This window comes from Trematosphaeria pertusa, assembly GCF_010094035.1.
Source record: "Trematosphaeria pertusa strain CBS 122368 unplaced genomic scaffold BU26scaffold_1, whole genome shotgun sequence".
Classification (NCBI taxonomy): domain Eukaryota; kingdom Fungi; phylum Ascomycota; class Dothideomycetes; order Pleosporales; family Trematosphaeriaceae; genus Trematosphaeria; species Trematosphaeria pertusa.
In genome coordinates, this window is record NW_022987212.1 from 2,149,827 (window position 1) to 2,169,516 (window position 19,690).

The 19,690-nt window shown below is 54.6% G+C and overlaps 10 protein-coding genes across 10 annotated transcripts; 7 read left to right on the plus strand and 3 right to left on the minus strand.

Annotated features, from left to right (window-relative positions):
• Positions 1-174: 174 nt before the first annotated feature.
• On the plus strand, positions 175-3,304 carry BU26DRAFT_536519 (mitochondrial aconitate hydratase-like protein). Its single transcript, XM_033831354.1, has 5 exons — positions 175-251; positions 361-1,146; positions 1,195-1,278; positions 1,334-1,850; positions 1,969-3,304. Exons 1-5 carry the CDS (start codon positions 207-209, stop codon positions 3,006-3,008), a joined length of 2,472 nt encoding a protein of 823 aa, XP_033691328.1. The 5' UTR covers positions 175-206; the 3' UTR covers positions 3,009-3,304.
• Positions 3,227-6,038, minus strand: BU26DRAFT_415027 (uncharacterized protein; the record flags this gene model as incomplete). The annotated part of the gene is made up of 4 exons (XM_033823097.1): positions 3,227-3,759; positions 3,809-4,193; positions 4,220-5,160; positions 5,225-6,038. 4 exons carry the CDS (start codon positions 6,036-6,038, stop codon positions 3,227-3,229), a joined length of 2,673 nt encoding a protein of 890 aa, XP_033691329.1.
• Positions 6,039-6,286: 248 nt separating this feature from the next.
• Positions 6,287-7,843, plus strand: BU26DRAFT_19296 (ornithine carbamoyltransferase). The gene is made up of 3 exons (XM_033820522.1): positions 6,287-6,765; positions 6,811-7,492; positions 7,545-7,843. Exons 1-3 carry the CDS (start codon positions 6,403-6,405, stop codon positions 7,583-7,585), a joined length of 1,086 nt encoding a protein of 361 aa, XP_033691330.1. The 5' UTR covers positions 6,287-6,402; the 3' UTR covers positions 7,586-7,843.
• Positions 7,844-8,101: 258 nt separating this feature from the next.
• BU26DRAFT_557784 (DUF1857-domain-containing protein) lies at positions 8,102-8,887 on the plus strand (the record flags this gene model as incomplete). Its single annotated transcript, XM_033832496.1, has 3 exons — positions 8,102-8,353; positions 8,468-8,632; positions 8,813-8,887. The coding sequence occupies 3 exons, from the start codon at positions 8,102-8,104 to the stop codon at positions 8,885-8,887; spliced, it is 492 nt and encodes a 163-aa protein (XP_033691331.1).
• Positions 8,888-9,350: 463 nt separating this feature from the next.
• Positions 9,351-11,051, plus strand: BU26DRAFT_413496 (uncharacterized protein; the record flags this gene model as incomplete). The annotated part of the gene is made up of 4 exons (XM_033823021.1): positions 9,351-9,426; positions 9,499-9,630; positions 9,785-10,169; positions 10,217-11,051. The coding sequence occupies 4 exons, from the start codon at positions 9,351-9,353 to the stop codon at positions 11,049-11,051; spliced, it is 1,428 nt and encodes a 475-aa protein (XP_033691332.1).
• A 658-nt stretch (positions 11,052-11,709) lies between these two features.
• On the minus strand, positions 11,710-12,568 carry BU26DRAFT_557786 (oxidoreductase ucpA; the record flags this gene model as incomplete). Its single annotated transcript, XM_033832497.1, has 3 exons — positions 11,710-11,976; positions 12,027-12,478; positions 12,532-12,568. The coding sequence occupies 3 exons, from the start codon at positions 12,566-12,568 to the stop codon at positions 11,710-11,712; spliced, it is 756 nt and encodes a 251-aa protein (XP_033691333.1).
• A 322-nt stretch (positions 12,569-12,890) lies between these two features.
• On the plus strand, positions 12,891-15,111 carry BU26DRAFT_472498 (aldehyde dehydrogenase). Its single transcript, XM_033825429.1, has 4 exons — positions 12,891-13,262; positions 13,312-13,399; positions 13,446-14,690; positions 14,746-15,111. Exons 1-4 carry the CDS (start codon positions 13,224-13,226, stop codon positions 14,880-14,882), a joined length of 1,509 nt encoding a protein of 502 aa, XP_033691334.1. The 5' UTR covers positions 12,891-13,223; the 3' UTR covers positions 14,883-15,111.
• A 313-nt stretch (positions 15,112-15,424) lies between these two features.
• BU26DRAFT_472499 (uncharacterized protein) lies at positions 15,425-16,816 on the plus strand. Its single transcript, XM_033825430.1, has 2 exons — positions 15,425-16,079; positions 16,217-16,816. The coding sequence occupies exons 1-2, from the start codon at positions 15,443-15,445 to the stop codon at positions 16,750-16,752; spliced, it is 1,173 nt and encodes a 390-aa protein (XP_033691335.1). The 5' UTR covers positions 15,425-15,442; the 3' UTR covers positions 16,753-16,816.
• Positions 16,817-16,947: 131 nt separating this feature from the next.
• Positions 16,948-17,510, minus strand: BU26DRAFT_472502 (uncharacterized protein). The gene is made up of 2 exons (XM_033825431.1): positions 17,168-17,510; positions 16,948-17,115 (listed from the first exon to the last, which is right to left on the minus strand). The coding sequence occupies exons 1-2, from the start codon at positions 17,438-17,440 to the stop codon at positions 17,053-17,055; spliced, it is 336 nt and encodes a 111-aa protein (XP_033691336.1). The 5' UTR covers positions 17,441-17,510; the 3' UTR covers positions 16,948-17,052.
• A 620-nt stretch (positions 17,511-18,130) lies between these two features.
• BU26DRAFT_545688 (NAD(P)-binding protein) lies at positions 18,131-19,594 on the plus strand. Its single transcript, XM_033831799.1, has 3 exons — positions 18,131-18,571; positions 18,622-19,057; positions 19,109-19,594. Exons 1-3 carry the CDS (start codon positions 18,544-18,546, stop codon positions 19,536-19,538), a joined length of 894 nt encoding a protein of 297 aa, XP_033691337.1. The 5' UTR covers positions 18,131-18,543; the 3' UTR covers positions 19,539-19,594.
• The last annotated feature ends 96 nt before the right edge of the window (positions 19,595-19,690 follow it).

Genomic DNA, 19,690 nt, shown 5'->3' on the forward strand with positions numbered 1-19,690 from the left:
CACGTCGGTCTCCCTCGAATCCTGTTGACAATTTCATCGGGTTCGTGGGTTTGATGATGACTCTGAGTGTACTGTCATTGGTCAGCCTTGGTCGCAGCTTCCCTGCCCCAGAATCCAGGGTCGCGTGCGGGCCGACTTCGCAATCGATAAATTTTGTGGACTTCGCCCTCGAAGCACCACCGCATTGCGCCGGACAAGCCTTCACAATGCGGGTGCACGCAATAAGGGCCGGCCGGCTCGCTAGTTGCAGGGTAAGCAGCCCGATTCTAGGTCTCTGAATTGTGAAGGGACCGCATTAAAGGCCGACCGAGGGCCTCAGGCACACAAGCACAAAGTAACATTCGATGCTGATTCTCGCAGTCCGGACAGTACGCCTCCCTTCGCAGTTCGCAAGTAGCATCGCGAAGATGCCTAGCTACCGCTCACGCCGCTCCTCCCCATCACCATGTCGACATCGTCTCCCGAACTCCGCCGTACCACAGGCTCGTCAAGAAGCTCCAGGAAGTCAGGAGGGTCCTGGGCCATTCACGGCAGTTGACGCTAGCGGAGAAGATTCTCTACTCGCACCTGGACAGTCCCGAGGAGTCGCTGCTGTCGAACACGAACAATGGCAAGGACATCAGAGGGCAGGCCAACCTCAAGCTCAAGCCGGACCGGGTGGCGATGCAGGACGCGTCCGCGCAGATGGCGCTGCTTCAGTTCATGTCGTGCGGGCTTCCTGCGACTGCCGTTCCGGCGAGTATACACTGCGACCACATGATTGTGGGAGAGAAGGGCGCGGATACGGATCTGCCGAATTCAATCGCGGGGAATAAAGAGGTGTTTGATTTTTTGGAGTCTGCGGCGAAGAAGTATGGCATTGAGTTTTGGCCGCCTGGCGCGGGCATTATTCATCAATCTGTGTTGGAGAACTACTCGACGCCTGGGTTGATGATGCTGGGGACAGACAGTCATACTCCGAACGCGGGAGGTCTGGGAGCTATTGCAATCGGTGTTGGCGGTGCGGACGCGGTGGATGCTCTTGTGGATGCGCCTTGGGAGCTGAAGGCACCCAAGATACTGGGCGTCAACCTCGAGGGCGAGTTGAGCGGTTGGGCCTCGCCCAAGGATGTAATCTTGAACCTTGTCGGGCAGCTTACCGTTCGGGTATGTACACGCCCTCCGCACAAATTCTGGCGTCTAACGAGTATTCAGGGCGGCACCGGGTACATCGTCGAGTACTTTGGCCCTGGCGTGAAGTCATTGAGCTGTACAGGCATGGGTACGATTTGTAATATGGTCAGGATTAACACCCTTTTTATTGGCTTTACTGACTTTGTATCCGTAACTTTAGGGCGCTGAAGTTGGCGCTACAACATCCCTATTCCCATTCTCACCCGCCCACATCCCCTATCTGGAAGTTACACACCGAGGACCCATCGCGAAAGCAGCCTCGGATATTGCAAACTCACCAATGAAGCGGAATTTGCTGCGTGCTGACCCGGAAGCTGAGTACGACAAAGTTATCACTATCAACCTTTCAACGCTGGAACCACACATCAACGGGCCATTTACTCCTGACCTCTCGACGCCCCTGTCCAAATTCAAGTCAGTAGTGGAAGAGAAGGACTGGCCGAGGACGTTCGGCGCTGGTCTCATTGGCAGCTGCACGAACAGCTCCTACCAGGACATGACGCGCTCTGAGGAAATCGTCAAGCAAGCCTCCGCCGCTGGACTCAAGCCTAAAGCCGACTTCTTCATCACGCCGGGCAGCGAACAGATTCGAGCCACCCTCGAGCGCGACAACACCCTCTCCACCTTTTCCTCAGCAGGCGGCACTGTTCTAGCAAACGCCTGTGGTCCTTGCATTGGTAGGTCTCTCTTTCCTCTTTCTTTTGGGACCATCTTCACCGAGGCAGCGGCCTCCACCGCTCCTAGTCACTTGCCTCTATATCATATTTACCAATGCTTTTGCTAACCCATGATTAGGACAATGGAAACGCACCGACGGCACCAAGAAAGGCGAAGCCAACGCCATCTTCACCTCATACAACCGCAACTTCCCCGGCCGCAACGACGGCAACCGCGCAACCATGAACTTTCTCGCCTCCCCTGAGCTCATTACCGCAATGTCCTACTCTGGCTCGACGACCTTCAACCCCATGACTGATAGTATTCCTACACCCTCCGGGACCCCCTTCAAATTCTCACCACCAAAAGGCTCAGACCTGCCATCCGCCGGGTTTGCAGAAGGAAATCCGGAGTTCCTCCCCACGCCCGGCATTCCCGACCCCACGGTCGAAGTCATCGTCGACCCAGGGTCCAGTCGTTTAGCATTGCTCAAACCCTTCCCCGAGTTCCCCGACTCAGAGTTGACGTCCCTCCGCGTCCTCTACAAAGTAAAAGGACAGTGCACAACAGACACCATCTCTGCCGCAGGTCCTTGGCTCAAATACAAAGGCCATCTTCCCAACATCTCCGAAAACACGCTCATTGGCGCGGTTAATGCCGCTACCAACGAAGTCAACGTCGCGTACGATGTTGACGGTAGCAAGTCTGGGATTCCGGAACTCGCGAAGCGCTGGAGGGATAAGGGGCAGGAATGGCTTGTTGTAGCGGAGCACAATTACGGCGAGGGTTCTGCAAGAGAACATGCTGCCCTGCAACCCCGCTATCTAGGTGGCCGAATTATCCTGGCGAAGAGCTTTGCGCGCATCCACGAGACGAACTTGAAGAAGCAGGGTATCGTTCCGCTGACATTCGTTAACGAAGCAGACTACGATATTATCGACGCATGCGATGAAGTGGCGACGAGGGGACTGCTGGATGTACTGAGGAGCGGCGGGAAGGGCGAAGTCCAGATAGCGGTCAAGAAGAAAGATGGAAGCGAGCAGGCGATCAAGACGAGGCACACGCTTAGCGAGGACCAGTGCGGCTTCATACTCGCAGGCAGCGCTTTAAATCTCTTGGCCCGCAATGCGCGGGAGGAGAGGGAGGAGATTACGCGGGCGAGCGAATTGTCGGATTAAGAAGAGGATGATTTGGTGGGATATCGGGCGCTTGATTTGTATGTGTATGCTGTATGTAAAAGCAAAGCGAAACGAGGATAGCAATATCCGCTGGATACCACTGTGCGTATGTTGATGACGCAGTCCTAGCCCGAACGTCGGTCCCTATGTCCATCCCAACTCGGGGCTTTGTATACTATACAATATGTCAAAAACATGGAAGAACAACCTCTAGTGGCTCATAACTTCACATGCGCGCCAATACTCCCACCTCTAAACCAAATCTGCTGTCTCCACTGGCCGATCCTAATTCCCACATCCGCATACGCACTCAACTTGAGCGTGCCCCCAAGCGCCTTCTTGATCGCCTCATACCCTACGCTCCCCAGACTCCAGTCCACCGGCAACCGCGGAGTCTCTGACAAGCCCGGCGGCACGGCGAACGGCAGATCGTACAGGATCTTGCCTGCGGGATGGGTCTCATAGAAAGCCGTGGCGTTGAGGTTCGTGATGTAGAGCGTTGTGGTAGTGAAGGGGGATGCGAGGGTGAAAATTGCAGTCGAGGAGATGATGTGCATGGTAGCTTCGCGGATGAAGTGCGTTGACTTGTCATCATCCCCGTTGTCTGGGTCATCCCCGTCTTTGGGCTTCTTTGGCGTGGAGAGGTGGGGTGCGGGGAGGGTAATGGGGAAGTGAGACATGAGGTCGCCGAGCACAGGCTGGGAGGGGATGGTGCCGTTGTGGGTTTGGAGGGTTAGGGATGTATTGTAGCCTGCGTGAGTTAGCTACTATTGAAAAACAGGCGCTCACTTGATATTTACCGGAGATGTATTGGGAAAGCAGCTCCTTGCCGACTTCGTTCCCCCCTTGGCCGCTGTGGGTATACGGATCCCACACGGCCGTCACGAGCAGATTGGTGTTGTTCCCAGGACGTACGACGATATCCTTTGCGACAACTTGTCCGAGAACAGTGTTATTGACCAAGATGTTGATGTTGAAATAGGGAACGGTCGCGGAGTATTTGGTGGGATTCGTGATGTTCGCGTGCGCCTGTAGAGTGATTGACGTGCGCGACGTGCCGATGATCGATAGATTGCCGATTTGAGGAGATAGATGGCTGATATTGCTGGATCCTTTGTCGTTTCCAATTGCTGAACCATTCACGTTAGCGAGCTGCTGAAGAAGTGGCTCAAGATGGATCACGAACTGGGTCACGAACGTTTGACCGGGACGACTCCCTCCGTTGGAATTCCTCGCATTGCAAAATCTCCCATGGGCGTATCAACCTTCACGCTGACTGCGGCCTTGACTTCCATCATAACCGGCTTGCTGCCGAAGAGCAGAGCTTGAACAACTTCGCTGAATAGGTCGTCATCTAGGATTTGAATGGGAGCCCTCTCAATGTCGGATTCGACCAGCAAGGATGGTCCTTCGTCGCCGTGTGCGTCGATTCTGGTGGAATTGGCCTTCTGCCACTTCTCGAGGTTGAGCCTCGCGAGCTTCTTCTTGTGATAGTAGATGTCCGCATCGGCCTTGACGCGGTTGACGTCTAGGTGGAAGTTCATTTCACCAGGCAGGCCAATGTCCACTTTGATGATAGCAGAGATCTTAGGTGCAGCCTCAGGAGTGTTGGGCTCAGCGAACGGATCTGGGAGATGGAAATGAACATCAGACAGGGAGAAGTTCTTGATCAGATTTCCCATATCTCGCCCTGTGAAAGGAATGGGAACCGTAATATCTTGGAGGAGACCTCGCGCCCAGTCAGGAGTCTCCGGATCCGGGAACTTACAGCAGTTGATGTAGATGGTAGCGTCGCGCCCGTCCATGTAGTCACCTAGGAGAGCATCCAGTGGGGACTTGGCTGAGTCCGGGCAGACCTCAACAAGGGATTCCGGCAGCTTCTCAACACGGCCAGTCACATTGACCTCCAGATCAGTTTTCGGTCTTACCTGCAATCTCGCGGTCTCGGCCGTGCCCACCATGATGTGCTGGTCCGAAGGGAGGCAGCCGTCAACAAGAACGTCAACAGCGACCGGGGGTACAGTAAGCTGCACAGGGAAATCGTTGGTCACCATAACGGAAACGTCAGCCCCCATGCCCTTGTGCCCGTCCTTGGCTTCTCGGAGGTTAAGCCTTGAGATGTTGTACCGAGGGAGCGAAGGAAGGTTGTTTCCTGCAGGCGGGGCACTATTAGCACAATCAAATCGGTAACGTCACGCTGTCGAACCAGAACCTACCTAGAAACACCATAGACTCCTCTATGGTTTGCGTGCCAATGCGTATTATGCCGGATTTCAGAGGCACCTCGGCCTTGCCCTTTACCTGGATTTGACCCAGACGTCCATCGATCCAGTCGTTGGCGACGTTGCGGATCCCATCAAAGGAGCCCGGCTCCAGATGGGCGAAGAATGAAATGTGCGTTGTGTGTCCATTGCGGATATTAACCTTGATCCCGGGCACTTTGGCCGTGCCGACCAAAACGTTCCCATATTCGGGCAGATACACATCGACATTAGTGGGTCCACTTTCTACCTCTCTGGCTATCCACGTTCCAAAGCGACCGAGGTTGCGCACGCTCTGCTTCTTCACCTTGGATGCGTCCATCTTGAAATGGCCTTCGACTTGCACTTTCACGCCGTGATCGGTCAACGAGTCTAATGACAGCTTCGTAGGCTGGAAGTCGGCAGCCTGCATGGCGTACTCCTCAATGCCTTCTGTTGCCAGGAAGCCAAGCATTATAACGACCACGACAATGCACAGAATGACAAGCGCGAGTATGCTGGGCCATCGCTTCTTCCACAGTGGCGTTTTGCCGCTTGACGAGGAGCCGTTGCCCAACGAGTGCAGTAGCGACGTCGTCGCCGGTGTCTGCTCCCCCTCCTCCTCCTCGTCGTCGTCGCTCCTGTCTTCTCTTGCTAACAGTGGCGTCACCTCTGTTGTTCTGCTTGACGTCTGCGAGCGTGCGGATCGCGAGGAACGGCCTGATCTCCGGGAAGCCGGGCGCGAGCTAGGCGTGCGGGTCGAGGCCCACTGGCCGTCGGGAGTGTCCATAGCGGCGGAGGATAGGGTAGCCAGGTGCGCAAGAAGCCCCTAGTCTTTCATGTGCCGCAGTGGAAGGAAAGATAAGAGGGAAGACGTGAGGAGAGCTGCACAGAAACAGGGTGCTGGGGAGGATGCTCGGTGTTGAGACCAGGCGTCATCAAGGCGGCTGTGGCATGCCAACACGCCAAGGCGCGCTAGACCAGGTCCACGAATGTGACAAGCCACCAACCCCAGATCTGCGGGTGACGCATGAGCTGCACGATGCGAAAAAAATCACCACAGGGCGTGACTCCGCTAATTGACACTTCGGGCCATATAAGTTTCAATTGGCCTCGTAGAGCTTCAGGCCAGTCAGGCCAGCACAGTGAGCAAGATGCCGCCTTTTCGCCCCGCGACCACGGCTTTTCGAAGCTTGCTTCGAGCTCCAACTCGCTGCTATTCCACCTCCGCCGCTGCTCCCCCAACCTCACCGTTCGCGCCACGACATCTGCTCTCCACCGCTGACTTGACGCCCGCCGAGCTTACTACCCTCGTCCGCAATGCCCACAGGCACAAGGACGATGTCAAGTCAGGCACCGGCGAGATACCGCACAGCTTGCGGACCGCATTGGCAGGCAGGACCGTGGCCATGACCTTCAGCAAGCGCAGTACTCGCACTAGGGTATCCACCGAAGGAGCAGTTGCGGCATTGGGCGGCATTCCAATGTTCTTGGGCAAGGACGACATCCAGTTGGGTGTATGAGCTTCGTGCTGCTCTTTGATCAAAACTCACTGCTTGTAGGTAAATGAGTCGCTTTACGACACCGCTATAGTTCTCTCCAGCATGACCGCCGCCATTGTCGCCCGAGTCGGCCCGCACTCCGACGTAGCAGACCTTGCAAAACATTCTACCGTCCCCGTCATCAACGCCCTTTCCGACCTATACCACCCCCTCCAGATCATCGCCGACTTCCTCACAATAGCCGAGGTTTACCCCTCGGGTTCGACAAACTCCCTAGGACTGGAGGGCTTGAAGATTGCTTGGATTGGCGACGCGAACAATGTCTTATTCGACCTGGCCATCGGCGCAACAAAGCTCGGCGTGGATATATCGGTCGCGACACCTAAAGGCTATGAGATACCTGAGGAGATGCGGGGTGTCATTGACCAGGCAGCTACTACGACTCCCAAGGCCGGCAGGCTATTTGAAACCACGGTGCCGGAGGAGGCCATCAAGGATGCAGACATCTTGGTGACAGATACGTGGGTGTCAATGGGACAAGAGGAGGAAACAGCAAAAAGACTGAAGGCATTCGAAGGCTTCCAGATCACCTCAGAGCTCGCCAAACGGGGAGGTGCCAAGGAGAACTGGGCCTTCATGCACTGCCTGCCTCGCCATCCAGAGGAGGTAAGCGATGAGGTCTTCTACGGTCCAAGGTCCGTTGTATTCAGGGAAGCAGAGAATAGGCTGTGGGCGGCGCTCTGTAAGTATCTCTTCCATGGCTATCACCCCATCCGTCTGCTAACATATCGCAGCTGCGCTGGAGGCTTTCGTCGTAAATAAAGGGAGGATCTAGGGAAGTAGTATCATGCAATTGCTAGGTGACGGTACGGGTTATTTTCGTAGCGTGATTCTGGATCTGTCTGGATGCTTAGTAATGAGTAGAATTGATGGACGGGAAAAGTATGCAGGGCGACCCCTTCGAGAGAGAGGCTCTAGGCTTATTGGACCACCAAAATCAAGTAGATTGAGAGGATAACAAGACCTTGTACTTCGGACCGTTCAGTCCTGTACGTTAGCCATTTCGGACATGGCGGAGAACCGGGTCGTAATCTTGTCCATGTTAACGACTTGGCGAACGCCCGTCAGTTACACAGGTTTCTACATAAAAGAGGGGAACGCCCTTGACTGTGCCCCATTCCTACATTTAGACTTCATGAATAACGTTGAAACCACCTAGATTCATCGAATTTGACTTTGAAAACCTCCGACGACTTTTTCAAGCGTATATCGCATCCCTGCAGCATCATCGCTTCCGTCAACTACTCGCTCGGCCTTACGCCCAGTTCCCAGCATCTCCCAAAATCCGAAAATGGTCGCCCTTAACCTCGCCTATACATCCCAAATCAACCCCTCTGGCGCATCGCCCGTCCTCACCCGCGCGCAAGTCTGGGCCGGCCTGCAGCGCAAAATCCGGTTCGCGCAGGAATTCGTGCCCGTCATCGAGAGCTGCAAGGTGCTGAAAGACGAAGAAGGCGTCGTGACGAGAGAAGTCAAGTTCAAAGAAGGGCAGGGACCGCGCAGCGAGGCGAAGGAGGTTGTTAGGTGCTGGGCGGACGCTTGGGTGAGCCTTCCACTGCCCTTTCATGAGTGTCTGTTCTTCGAGACGTTAAAACAAGAGAGGGAAGGTGTTTGGGTATGGGGAGAGCAGTAAGGATGCTAATAGTGAGCTTGGCAGGTCGACTTCGCGCAAGACGATGGAACGCACATTCGGAATGTCGTGTCTGATGGTCCAGCTGGCGACGACTCAGACCTGCATATGACGTATATGTTCGAGTTTCGGTTTCCACATATCCAGGAAGGGACTGAAGAGGCGGCGAAAGAGCACGCGAGATTGAAAGCTGTAAGTCTTCTACTTCGCTAGCCAACACCTCGCGACCAGAGCAGTGCCTCTATCGGCAATAAAAGGGCACCCGTCCTGAGCGAAAGCCCGAAGCAAGCCATATGAGGAACTGGTATCCTGAAGCCCCTCAAGAACGCTCCCTTTGCGCATGAGAAGAACTTTACTAACAGACGGATGAAGATGGCAAAGAAAGCCGTTGAATCCAGCATCGACACGATCAGAGAGATGGTCAAGGACGGGAGGATCACATCGTGAGTAGAAGAAGGACAAGCGCAAGTCGGGCACCACGTCCTCGCTCTTAGCTTCGGACGGCTAGTCCTAGAGGCCTTCACCAGATAATGATCAATTGAAGACACGTTTCGCTCTCTGAGTATCCCATCTCCTCCTGAGACTCGGTCCGAGACATAAGCAGGCTGTGCCCACGCATCTGCCACAAAAATGAGACGCTTTTGTATGATGAGTAAGCAAAATCTGTCTCTTTTGGCAGATGCACGCAAGCCAGATATGTATCCATATGGATGATTGTTGAGACAAACAATGCAGCTCGCTTGCCCAAACAAACACTCGTGACCTGCACGTGATTGTACCACCGTGGGGGCCCGTGCCCGTTCGCGCTAGCGCGCTGCCTCATTTATTCTCCCGCTCGAGCTCCAACTCCACCCCGCCTCTCTTCACCCCGGCCACCGTCTTTCCGTCGCACGCTGCACTACACTTCACAATGGATGTTAACATGGATATAGACTTTGACGCTGGTACGGGCATGGATACCGGGACGCAGCAACCCGCGCAGGTACGTGACCGCAAACGCGCCTCAGGCTGACCTTTGTCCGCCTCAAGCTAACAATGCGCTCTATAGGCCACCGGAGGCGACGACGGCAACACGGCTATGCCTGCCGCTTATTTCGAGAACCTCGACGCAAGGCCTGTCCAGCAATGGCCCGAGATCTTGAACCTGCAGGGCGTGAACGAGTTCGACCCCAATGACCCGCTATACTATGGTACGTAGGCCGCGGTACACACTCTAGCATGTCTTAGCTTTGCCTGCAGTGCACTCTTCCTGAGGGCCTTCAGCACGCAATGACCTAGGGCATGCTAGTGTTACATTTCCTCCCCTAATCTAAGACATCTGCTAAGTATACCGTCACCTTGCAGCCATGGAGCATTGCCCGGAACCGCGCGTCAAACAACTGCGCTGGATAAACGATGCGTCGGTCAATCTCGAATACTATAGCGCCCAGGATGCCGCGGTAGCTCTCCAAGCGCTCACCGACCCTGCAGCCCCCGCCTCATTGTCCCCCGACACAAGCCGCAAAGCGCGACCGTATTCGAAGCAGCCGCGCGTCGAGCTCGTCATACGACAGGCCAATATCGGAGACCAGAAGCCGAGAGGCGCTGCCAATCGCAGCAACTACTATAGGCAGAATCCTGAGGTTCGCGGCGATCGTGGACATGAACTTCGGCGACGTCCGCCGCCGCGAAGGGATTTCCTAGACTATGATGGGCATGGGTTAGAACCAAGGGAGCACAAGCGACGAGGGTATGGAAGAGCCATCCTAGATCACACATGGTTTGCTGACTAGACAGCGTGAGCGGCGATACGTCAATGAACGACGATTCCGAGTTCGACAACCGGAGAAACCGCCGGAATGGCAATCGAGACAGAGGCGGAAGACATCGAGGAGCAGATGTTCTTGATTCATATCGACCAAGCTCCGGGAGGTATGGTCGCTCAGCTTCCGTTAACGGTCACAAATCGCTGACATCAATTAGCTCACGCGAGTCGCGCTATGGACGTCTGAGAGGGCGGAGCGCTTCACCTGGCTCGGCCGATGAGGGCGATGGCCGCCTGGGCTTCGCTGAAGATGGGACGTCGATGCGCCGTCGCTATCGAAGCCGGAGCTGCAGCCGTAACAACCGACGACGCCTTGAACCCAGTGGCGAGCGATGGACCCACGACCGGGCTGCGTTCACTGATCAGGGACATGGGCCATCGGATGGAAGATGGGTCAAAGATTCCTCAGCTGTGCGGTATTCCGATGCGTTTTCAACCAATCGCAATCATCGACGGAGCGACGCAACCGACGAGACCGCCAATTCCCGCAAGGGTTCGCTTCTCGCTCGGATGACAAAGGACGGAAAGCCGGTGGTGGCGCCACGGTCGTTGGCTAGCCGCATAACACGCGATGACGATAATGATGAGGATTCCACATACGGTCGGCTCAAGAACGACTATAGCGACCCCAGGAGTACTGAATTCTCAGAGTCTGCCCCGAAACTCGGGCTCGCTAGTCGGATTACGAGGGACGACAAGGAAGTACACGTCCGTGGACGATCCGAACAGTCTGAGGGCATCAACATTCGTGGCGCTGCTTCACAGCACGGTGGATTCTTCATTCGCGGTGTCGCTGGCGGTGCATAGGAGGCACACCCTACCCTATGATCCGGCCTGGTCTTACGAGATTTGAACAAAAGTACTCCATCGGAAATGGCAGTCATGCTTAGTTGTAAGCAACAATGGTGGGCGTTTGCATCCGATGATATCCACTTTGGCGTTGGAAAATGGTCATGACAGTTCGGAACCTCAATGCATTGACATGGCGAAAAGGTATTTGGCTGGCGGTCTTTCTCTGCCGGTCTTTCTCTGCTGCCTTGTGCGGCATTCCCATATTGCCGATAAGGCAGTCTTTGGCACCACATCTGCTGCCTCAGAAAAATATATCTTCTCACTGCTCCGCCGTCTAGACCTTGATTTGTGATCGCATCTACTACGTGGTATCAAGGGTTAAAGAGACTGCACTGTTAGGAGACCGCCTTAAGTCTAGTCCTGATTTGCTGAAGGCCTTCAGGAGTAGATTTTCCGGCCCTAGCGACGATGCTCCCTGCAAAGGGTTGAGGGCTGTCGCTTGCCAGTGTCACGATGACAACGGGGTACGCTAACCGTGATAGAGACAATCGAAGTCCAGTCAACCCTCTCGTACGTGCTACGCTTAGAGATGTCCCACCACAGCGGAGGCTTCCAAGTTACGGTACCGGAGAATGCTTTTCTGTCCAGCTTTCTTCAACTCCTGTGCTTCTAACTAGATACATCTGCCGCCATCAACTTCCAAATTAACACCAGTGATGAATTTCGCCTCGGAACTAGCCATGAAGACGCATGCTGACGTGACATCATCAACCTCACCAATCCGGCCCATCGGCACGTTGAAGATGAACTTCTGCCGATTCTCTGGCGTGTCCTCAACGCCGGTAAAGGAGGAGAACAACCCAGTTCCAGTGACCAGCGGGCAGATGCTCACGACTCGAATTTGATGTGGTCCATATTCGGCTGCGAGTCCTTTGGTAGCCTTTCCAGCATTCAGCGATAGCTTCATAGGTCCTGCGTAGGTGCACTTACATTCCATACGGCACCTTTGGAAGCGTTATACCACACAAGTCCTGGTCGAGGCCTAGTAGCACCAACGCTCGCGATGTTGATTATGACACCTCCCTCTTTCCTCTCGATAGCCTGCGGGACCCATGCGTTGCACCCAAGATAGACGCCCTTGACGTTAACGTCAAATGTCTTCTGGAATTCCTCCTCCGTGACATCTACGGTAGGCTTGTTCTTGTAGCTCGTCCCCGCATTGTTCACCAGAATATCCACCTTACCCCATTTCTGGATTGCGGCGTCTATTGTTGCCTTCCAATCGCTCGCTTTCGTGACATCCATCTTGAGGAACGCCATCACGGAGGGGTTCGATTGGACGGTCGCCTCACCGCCGGCCTGGTTGATGTCGCATACGAGCACTTTGGCACCTTCGGCAGCGAAGGCTTGCGAGATCCCGGCTCCGAAGCCTGATCCCGCGCCTGAATCGACGTGAGCACTTTCCGCAAGCGAGGCTGCTGAGTGGAAGCTATACCGGTAACGATGGCGACTTTGCCTTGCAGGCGATTCATCGTGCTTGTGTTGTAAAGGTGACTCAATTATACCTGCTCGGAGCTCACAAAAGGGTACTACAAAGCTACGCAGGGGAAGGAATGAGTGAAGAGGAGATTTAAAGACGCGTCAGCTATCGAAATGCCAGCCAACACGGTCTTCTCTCCGCCATTGGCAGATCAGGTGCGCACGAGGCACTGCCGAGAGACCGTTCCATCGGGCGCAGGAGGGGGATGCGGAGTTGTAAAGAGGGGAAAGAGCTGTCGTTGGAGAAGCCGGGTCCGCCAAGGCGAACCAGTCAAGGGCCAGCTGCAACGGAATCAATTCCATCGTTGCTCACAGCTTAGGCCATCCACACCTTTCGCCTTCGGATCACCACTTTCGGGACGTGCAGCTCGGACAGCGTGCCAATCAGGCATTGAGCTCGGATGGAGACAAGGTGGGGTTTTTATGCATGTCGTAGTGGACCCTTGAAGCTCAAAGCCGCGTGGCGCTTTCCATTTGCATAAAGCTCACCTGCCACTTGCCTTCATCGTTCAGTGCCACCACCTGGGCAGTAATTGAACACTATAGCCGTCCAAATATCTGCTCGTCGAAAGCCGACAACGTATTTGGGCGAACCCGCATTGGACCGAGTAATACGACATCTACTGCTTGTAACAATCAGGATTGCGAATGATGGGCTCAGCACAGAAATATGAGTTGCCGTTCAAGGTAATTTGTTGTCCAGAGGGTTGAATTAAGATGTCTAATGCCGACACAGCTTAACAACTCCGAGTTGTTACACAACCTGTCCTTCGTCCACGGAGAGTGGGTGAAGTCCAAGTCCGGCAAGACATTCGAAGTCGTCGGTCAGTGCTCCGGAATATCAATGATCTCCATGCTCACTATTGATAGACCCCGGAACTGGTAAGCCATGGACAGAGTGCCCTACGAATGATGCGGCAGATGTCGACGCAGCTGTCAAGAGCTCGCATGAATGCTTCGAAAGCTATCGGAAAATCAGCCCTAGAGCAAGAGCACAAATGCTGTTCAAGTGGGACTCCTTGATCCGGGAGAACAAAGAAGATGTAGCCACCATTCTCGTATACGAGACCGGGAAGCCGAGAGCCGAGGCGTACGGAGAGATCGACTACTCTACTGGCTTCACATGGTGGTTCGCCGGGGAAGCCGAAAGAATCCAGGGCAGTGTCTTCACCCCGGCTTTGCCAGACCGACGAGTCTTCACCATCAAGCAGCCTTTGGGAGTCGCAGCGGCCCTGGTACCATGGAACTTCCCGATCGCTATGATTCTGCGGAAGGCTGGTGCGGCTCTCGCGGCTGGTTGCACCATGATTGTTAAGCCCAGCCCGGAGACGCCAATCACTGTCCTGGCTCTGGCCTATCTGGCAGACAAAGCTGGGTTTCCTAAAGGTGCCTTGAACGTTCTTACTACGGACCTAGACAAGACCCCAGAGCTCAGTGAGGCGCTTTGCCGACATCCTCTCGTTAAGAAAGTCTCTTTTACAGGTTCCACCAGGGTTGGCAAACTAGTCGCAAAGCTGTGTGCCGATAACCTCAAGAAAGTCACGCTGGAGCTTGGGGGCAATTGCCCCGTGTTGATCTTTGACGACGCCAATATTGACCAAGCCATGGCCCAGATCTTCGCTCTGAAGTATCGCCATGCTGGCCAGGCATGCATCACTGCCAATCGGATTTACGTTCAGTCTGGGATCTATGACAAGTTCCTCGAACGCTGGAATGCAGAAAGTCAGAAGATTGTCGTCGGTCATGGCGCAGACAAGGCTACCACCATGGGTCCAGTAACCACACCGCGAGGTATCGAGAAAGCACTTGCGCTTGTGGAGGATGCAAAGTCGAAGGGCGCCACCATTCACATGGGAGGAAACGCTATCTCCAAGGACGGGGGTTACTTCTTCGAGCCTACGGTTATCACAGGGGTCACTCCGGATATGGACATCTCAAAAGAAGAGATCTTTGCTCCCGTCTCGACCTTCATCAAGTTCGAGTCGGAAGAAGAGGTTGTCAAAGCGGCCAATGACACCAGCATGGGTCTTGCATCATATTGCTTCACAAAGAACGTCGACCGCATGTGGAGGTTGTTCGAGAATCTGGAAGCAGGAATGATAGGAATGAACACTGGTAAGTTCCTTCTTTTCTCATATGGATGTGGAGAACTTACTAAAATGCTCTTTAGGCAACTCATCAGCCGCAGAGTCACCTTTCGGTGGCATCAAGCAGTCTGGATACGGGAAAGAGTCCGGGAAAGATGTTGCTGTGGCTGAATATCTGATTACGAAGACCGGAACGTTCACTCTCGAGGGTCAGTCGTGAGGAACGAGCCGCAGTCCCTTAGGCTTGCGAGGAGGGTCCTTTGTACTCTAGGTTGACAACGATGGCGAGCATCCTTTAGAGATCCGGAACGGCGACAATGCCTATTGTCGCCGCGATCGCTCAACGCCACCCCGTGCTTTAGTCACTTCAATCCAGTCAGTTTCGGCGTCTCCTTTGCTACACACGGGTCTATGTGCCCCGTTGCTCTCTTTTGTTCAATGTCTCAGCGGTTGGATGCAGAAGTTGCTTGATTTCACGCAGCAGGTTCGAGGAAGACCGACTTGGGGTTCAGCGTCCTGATGAGCTTCAGAGCCCCAGTAGTTGCTGAAGCCCTCCAGTGCGGCGGTGACCTGTTGGGCCTTCACCGCTTAGACTGCCCAGGTGCGAAATTTGTCACGTGCCATTGCCCGGCGACTGCCCAAACAAGCGCCCCACTTCCCTTGCGGTCTTTCCTTCTTGCTCACCCGCCTCCAATACACGCTGCACATCTCGAACCACATATCGATTGCGAACCTCCAAGGTAACTGGAAGCTGTACTGCTGCTCCCGGTCACGGACAACATGAAGGGCGCCCCGGTGTCACTGGTCTTGGACCAGGACGTCACCCTTGCGGAGGATGCCGATCTGACTATCACGCTCCTCGGGCCCGCTGAAGATGGCGTCAAGCACGTCACGGAGATCCGCGTCTCGACGGAGGTTTGCCTACAATCGAACTACCTGAGGACGGTCATCAAGGCCTCGGAGGACCCGACGGAGATCACTCTAGGCGGCGAATTGAAGCGCGAAGGCGCAAACAAACATGGTCAAGAGGAGGGCGAGAACAAGGAAGGTGCGCTCGTGTGGTTAGCTCACCTGCACAAGCTCTCCGACCAGCGCATGAAGGAGATCGGTCTTCACGAGATCTCGGTCACGGGCATCTGTCATGCTATCCGCCTGTGGAAGTGGCATGAGCCGGGACAGCCCCTCGACGTACTTCAGCCTTGGTTCAACAAGGTCTATGAGACGACGATCAACGGCGCAACTCTCGATATCGATTCGGCTAGGCTCCTGGCTCTGCCGTGTCAGCTCTTCGATCATGCTGTCGGATTCGCCCGCGTCACGAAGTTTTTGGCGTACAACCATATCGGGCATATCAAGGAGCGGCAGCCGAAGGGCTTCAAGGCTAAGTTCCTGCACTTGGCTCCCGCCGACTTTGTTGGTATGTATTAGCCCTCTAAACGATCCCAGGACGTCCTTTCCACATCCAGAACATGCTTACTCTTCACAGGTACGTATCATCCTCGGAAGACCTCTAAAAGAGGTACTCTATATTCGGAGCATGCTGACTTTTTATAGGTCCAGCGAACCACGCACGTGGTGGATTGAAGACCACTCTCCACAAGAATCTCTGGAAGAAGGCTGGTAGCGTCTTGCGGTTCGAGACCGCTGCCTGCAAGTGTTGGGACGCCACCATCGGCCAATACCTGGCAGCGCTCGTGAAGATTGATACCTTTCCAGTGGACGACGTTATCCCGCGCGCGAGCATCAATGACATTGTCGCACGCCTGAAGCAATTCGAGTTCGACTATATTCCCGCGTGCAATCGTTGCCGTAGTATCGACTGGGTCTACGTCGTCCGCAAAACTGTGGCGGCCACCGAGGCATACTTCGACGGTCTGTGCCTGGATTGCATGGATCGGTCGAAGCCGAAGGGCAAAGATCTGGACGACGAGTACTGGCGCCACAATGAGAGCATGGGTGGGCGGTGGGACACTCGGTGCCGGATCAAGCACAACCAGGCAACCTGGTATGTGTCGTGGCTCGGTAGGGATGATACGCGCCAGAAGCTTCTGAGGGGCAACGACGGTTATCGTCCGGGAGACGAGGGATGAAGGCTTGATGTGTGTCTGTGGCCTCACGACGTAATTGAACCGGGAGGGCTTCAGGGGCTTATACACAGCTGTCGGCAAAGCATGGTTCCGATGATAGTGGGTGTCTGCTCACGTGCTATGAGCACGTTTGACTAAGTCACCAAAGTTACAGAGATGATATGAATGCAGCAATGCGAAATTAAGTCTCAGTTCATAGGGTATCATCAAGTACTATCGTACAGTCATGTCCGCCACCTCAGTAGCACCAACTGCAAAAGCCAAAAGCCACCTGAAGCTATTCAAATCATCCGCCAAGCCCTCTTAGTACACTTGTCGGCGCGAGTTACGTCCGTCGGTACCGTGCATTCGCCTTGTGCCGGCAGCCTGGGTGCTTGTTAGCGAGCGTTACAACAAAGTTCATCATACTTGCACTAACCTTCAATCCAGGACGACGGGTGAGAGAGCCACGCAGCTTCATCAGAGCACCAGAGACCTTGTCACCCATTGTGGCATGACGCTTCTGGTGATGGACACCCACTCCAGTTCCTGCGGCGGTGCTGCGGGTCGTCCGCGTCGTGGTCGTAGTCGTCGTGGTAGTGGGAGCAGCACGTGTGGTTCGGCCGCCTCCAAGGAGTCTAGTCTTGAGGCTGGGCTTGGTGCGGGTGGTCCGCACAGTGCGGGGAGCGCGGTGGGTTCGGCGCATAGGCATGATGATAGATGTTGGATTGAGTTGGAGGTTTGAAGAATTGGAATTGGTTGTAAGGTGGTTCTTTGTTGTATAGAACTGATTGTTTTGTGTGTGTCTGATGCTGAAGACGAAAGTACGAAGGGTTAATAGCAATCTTTATAGCTCTTTCTCCATCGCTCACCCAGACACTGAAAACAGGAAACCGTGCATGTAAAGCGCGAAAGGGAACCCCTGCAACTATGACGCAGGGCAGCGTGGCGCATGACGACCGTTAACGTTTCGTGGCTTGTGCACGCTTCAGAGCATTTCCTTGTCAGGCGCTGCAAATAGCCCGATGGGGATTAATTGCTGGGGCGTGCAGACATCGAGAACGCGGGTTGAGGGGGCTGGGGTCCGGATGCGGTCATGGCGCTGCGCTAGGGACCCTGATTTTGGTGGGGTGGGTTGATGTCATGCTCAGCCCTACGGTTAGTTTGGCACCAGGAGGATGGCTTGAACTCCGTCATCGCGATCGCGAGTGGGCGTTGGAAGGTTGGAAGGATGGCTTGCGGAAAGCAGTCGAATAAGCCGGTTCGCCGAATAATGTGAGCAGCGCACCGCGACTGAATTCGTACGCTTAAGTCCGTGCGAGGGAGGAGTAGAGGGGCAGCGCGCATGCCAGCGTCTATGTCCACAATCTTGTCTCTTGAAGCACCTCGACTCCTCAATCAGTATTGCCGACCCAGATGTGTCGTTCCCGTGCGGATTCGGTTGATTTGGGTAATATGAGCTACAAGCTCTTCCTCGGAAGCTGCTTCTAGCGCCAACGACTCAATCCTTCCTACAGGCCAAGCATGGCTGTGGGCGCTCTACGACGACAGCAGGCGCACTCACCTTACCTTTGAATTATGGACGTGTCTGGATGCGGTCAGCCGTCTGCAATTATCGTAAACACCGTGGAATGGCTCCACTCCCAATGGTTTGGCAGTTGACGTGACAAGTCAGTGATGTCACAGAAAATCATCGATTAGAATAAACCTTTATCTTCGAACAATAAAAGCTCGAAACTCCAGACACAATACTTTCCCCCACTGGAATCCGACTAAACCTCGTCTCAGCAAGCGTTCAGATACTCAAAAAACACCATGAGTGACAAGCCGCAGTTCGAGCAAGGTGGGCGTTTCTAATACATTCAATATACCCAGACTAACAGGAACACTTAGGACATTCCGTCCCGGTCCAACACCAGCAAGCCCCTGGCCTTGAGTCCAAGCTCGACCCCAAGCCGCAGCCCGATCATCTTCCCACTCCCGACGGCGGCTCCCAACTCTACAAGGCGGCCGGCAAGCTCGAGGGCAAGAGGGCACTTATCACCGGAGGCGACTCAGGCATTGGGCGTTCAATAGCCATTCTCTTCTCCATGGAGGGCGCTGATTCTTTCATCGCCTACCTCCCGCAGGAAGAGGAGGACGCGCAACAAACGAAGAAGCTGGTGGAAGAGAAGGGCCGCAAGTGCTATCTGCACCCGACGGATCTTACGGATAGGGGCAATTGCAAGAAGTTGGTTGAAGACGCGCTGCAGAAGATGGGTGGGATCGACATTCTGATCAACAACGCGGCGTATCAGATGATGGTAGAGGATATCAAGGATCTGGATGAGTAAGCTCAATCAGCTCTGCTCGAGCAACACGGGAAGCTAACTATAACTAGGGATCAGTGGATCTATACTTTCAACGTCAACATCCACCCGTATTTCTACTTAGCCAAGTACTGCCTACCTCACATGAAGGCAGGCTCGACCATCATCAACAACGCATCCATCAACGCGTACATTGGCCGACCAGATCTCCTCGACTACACCTCCACGAAGGGCGCCATCGTCTCCTTCACCCGTGGTCTCCACAATCAGTACATCAGCAAGGGGATCCGCGTGAACGCCGTAGCGCCTGGGCCTGTATGGACACCACTCATCCCGTCCACGATGACCGACGACGCGATGAAGCAGTTCACAAGTCCGATGGGCAGGCCGTCGCAGCCGAGTGAGATTGCAGCGTGCTTTGTCTTCCTGGCCAGCGCAGATAGCAGCTCCGTCAGCGGACAGACGATTCATGCCAACGGTGGTGTGGTTGTCAACGGTTAAAGGTGCAGGACGTGCGAGATAGACTGTGGCAGGGAGTGGAGCATTTTCGGACTCGGGATTGGAGAACTAGATACAACCTCCGTAAGGAATGAATCATGACTTACTCTTCTCACGAAATTTCGGAGCCCCCACCTCATGGTAGAGTCGTTGGG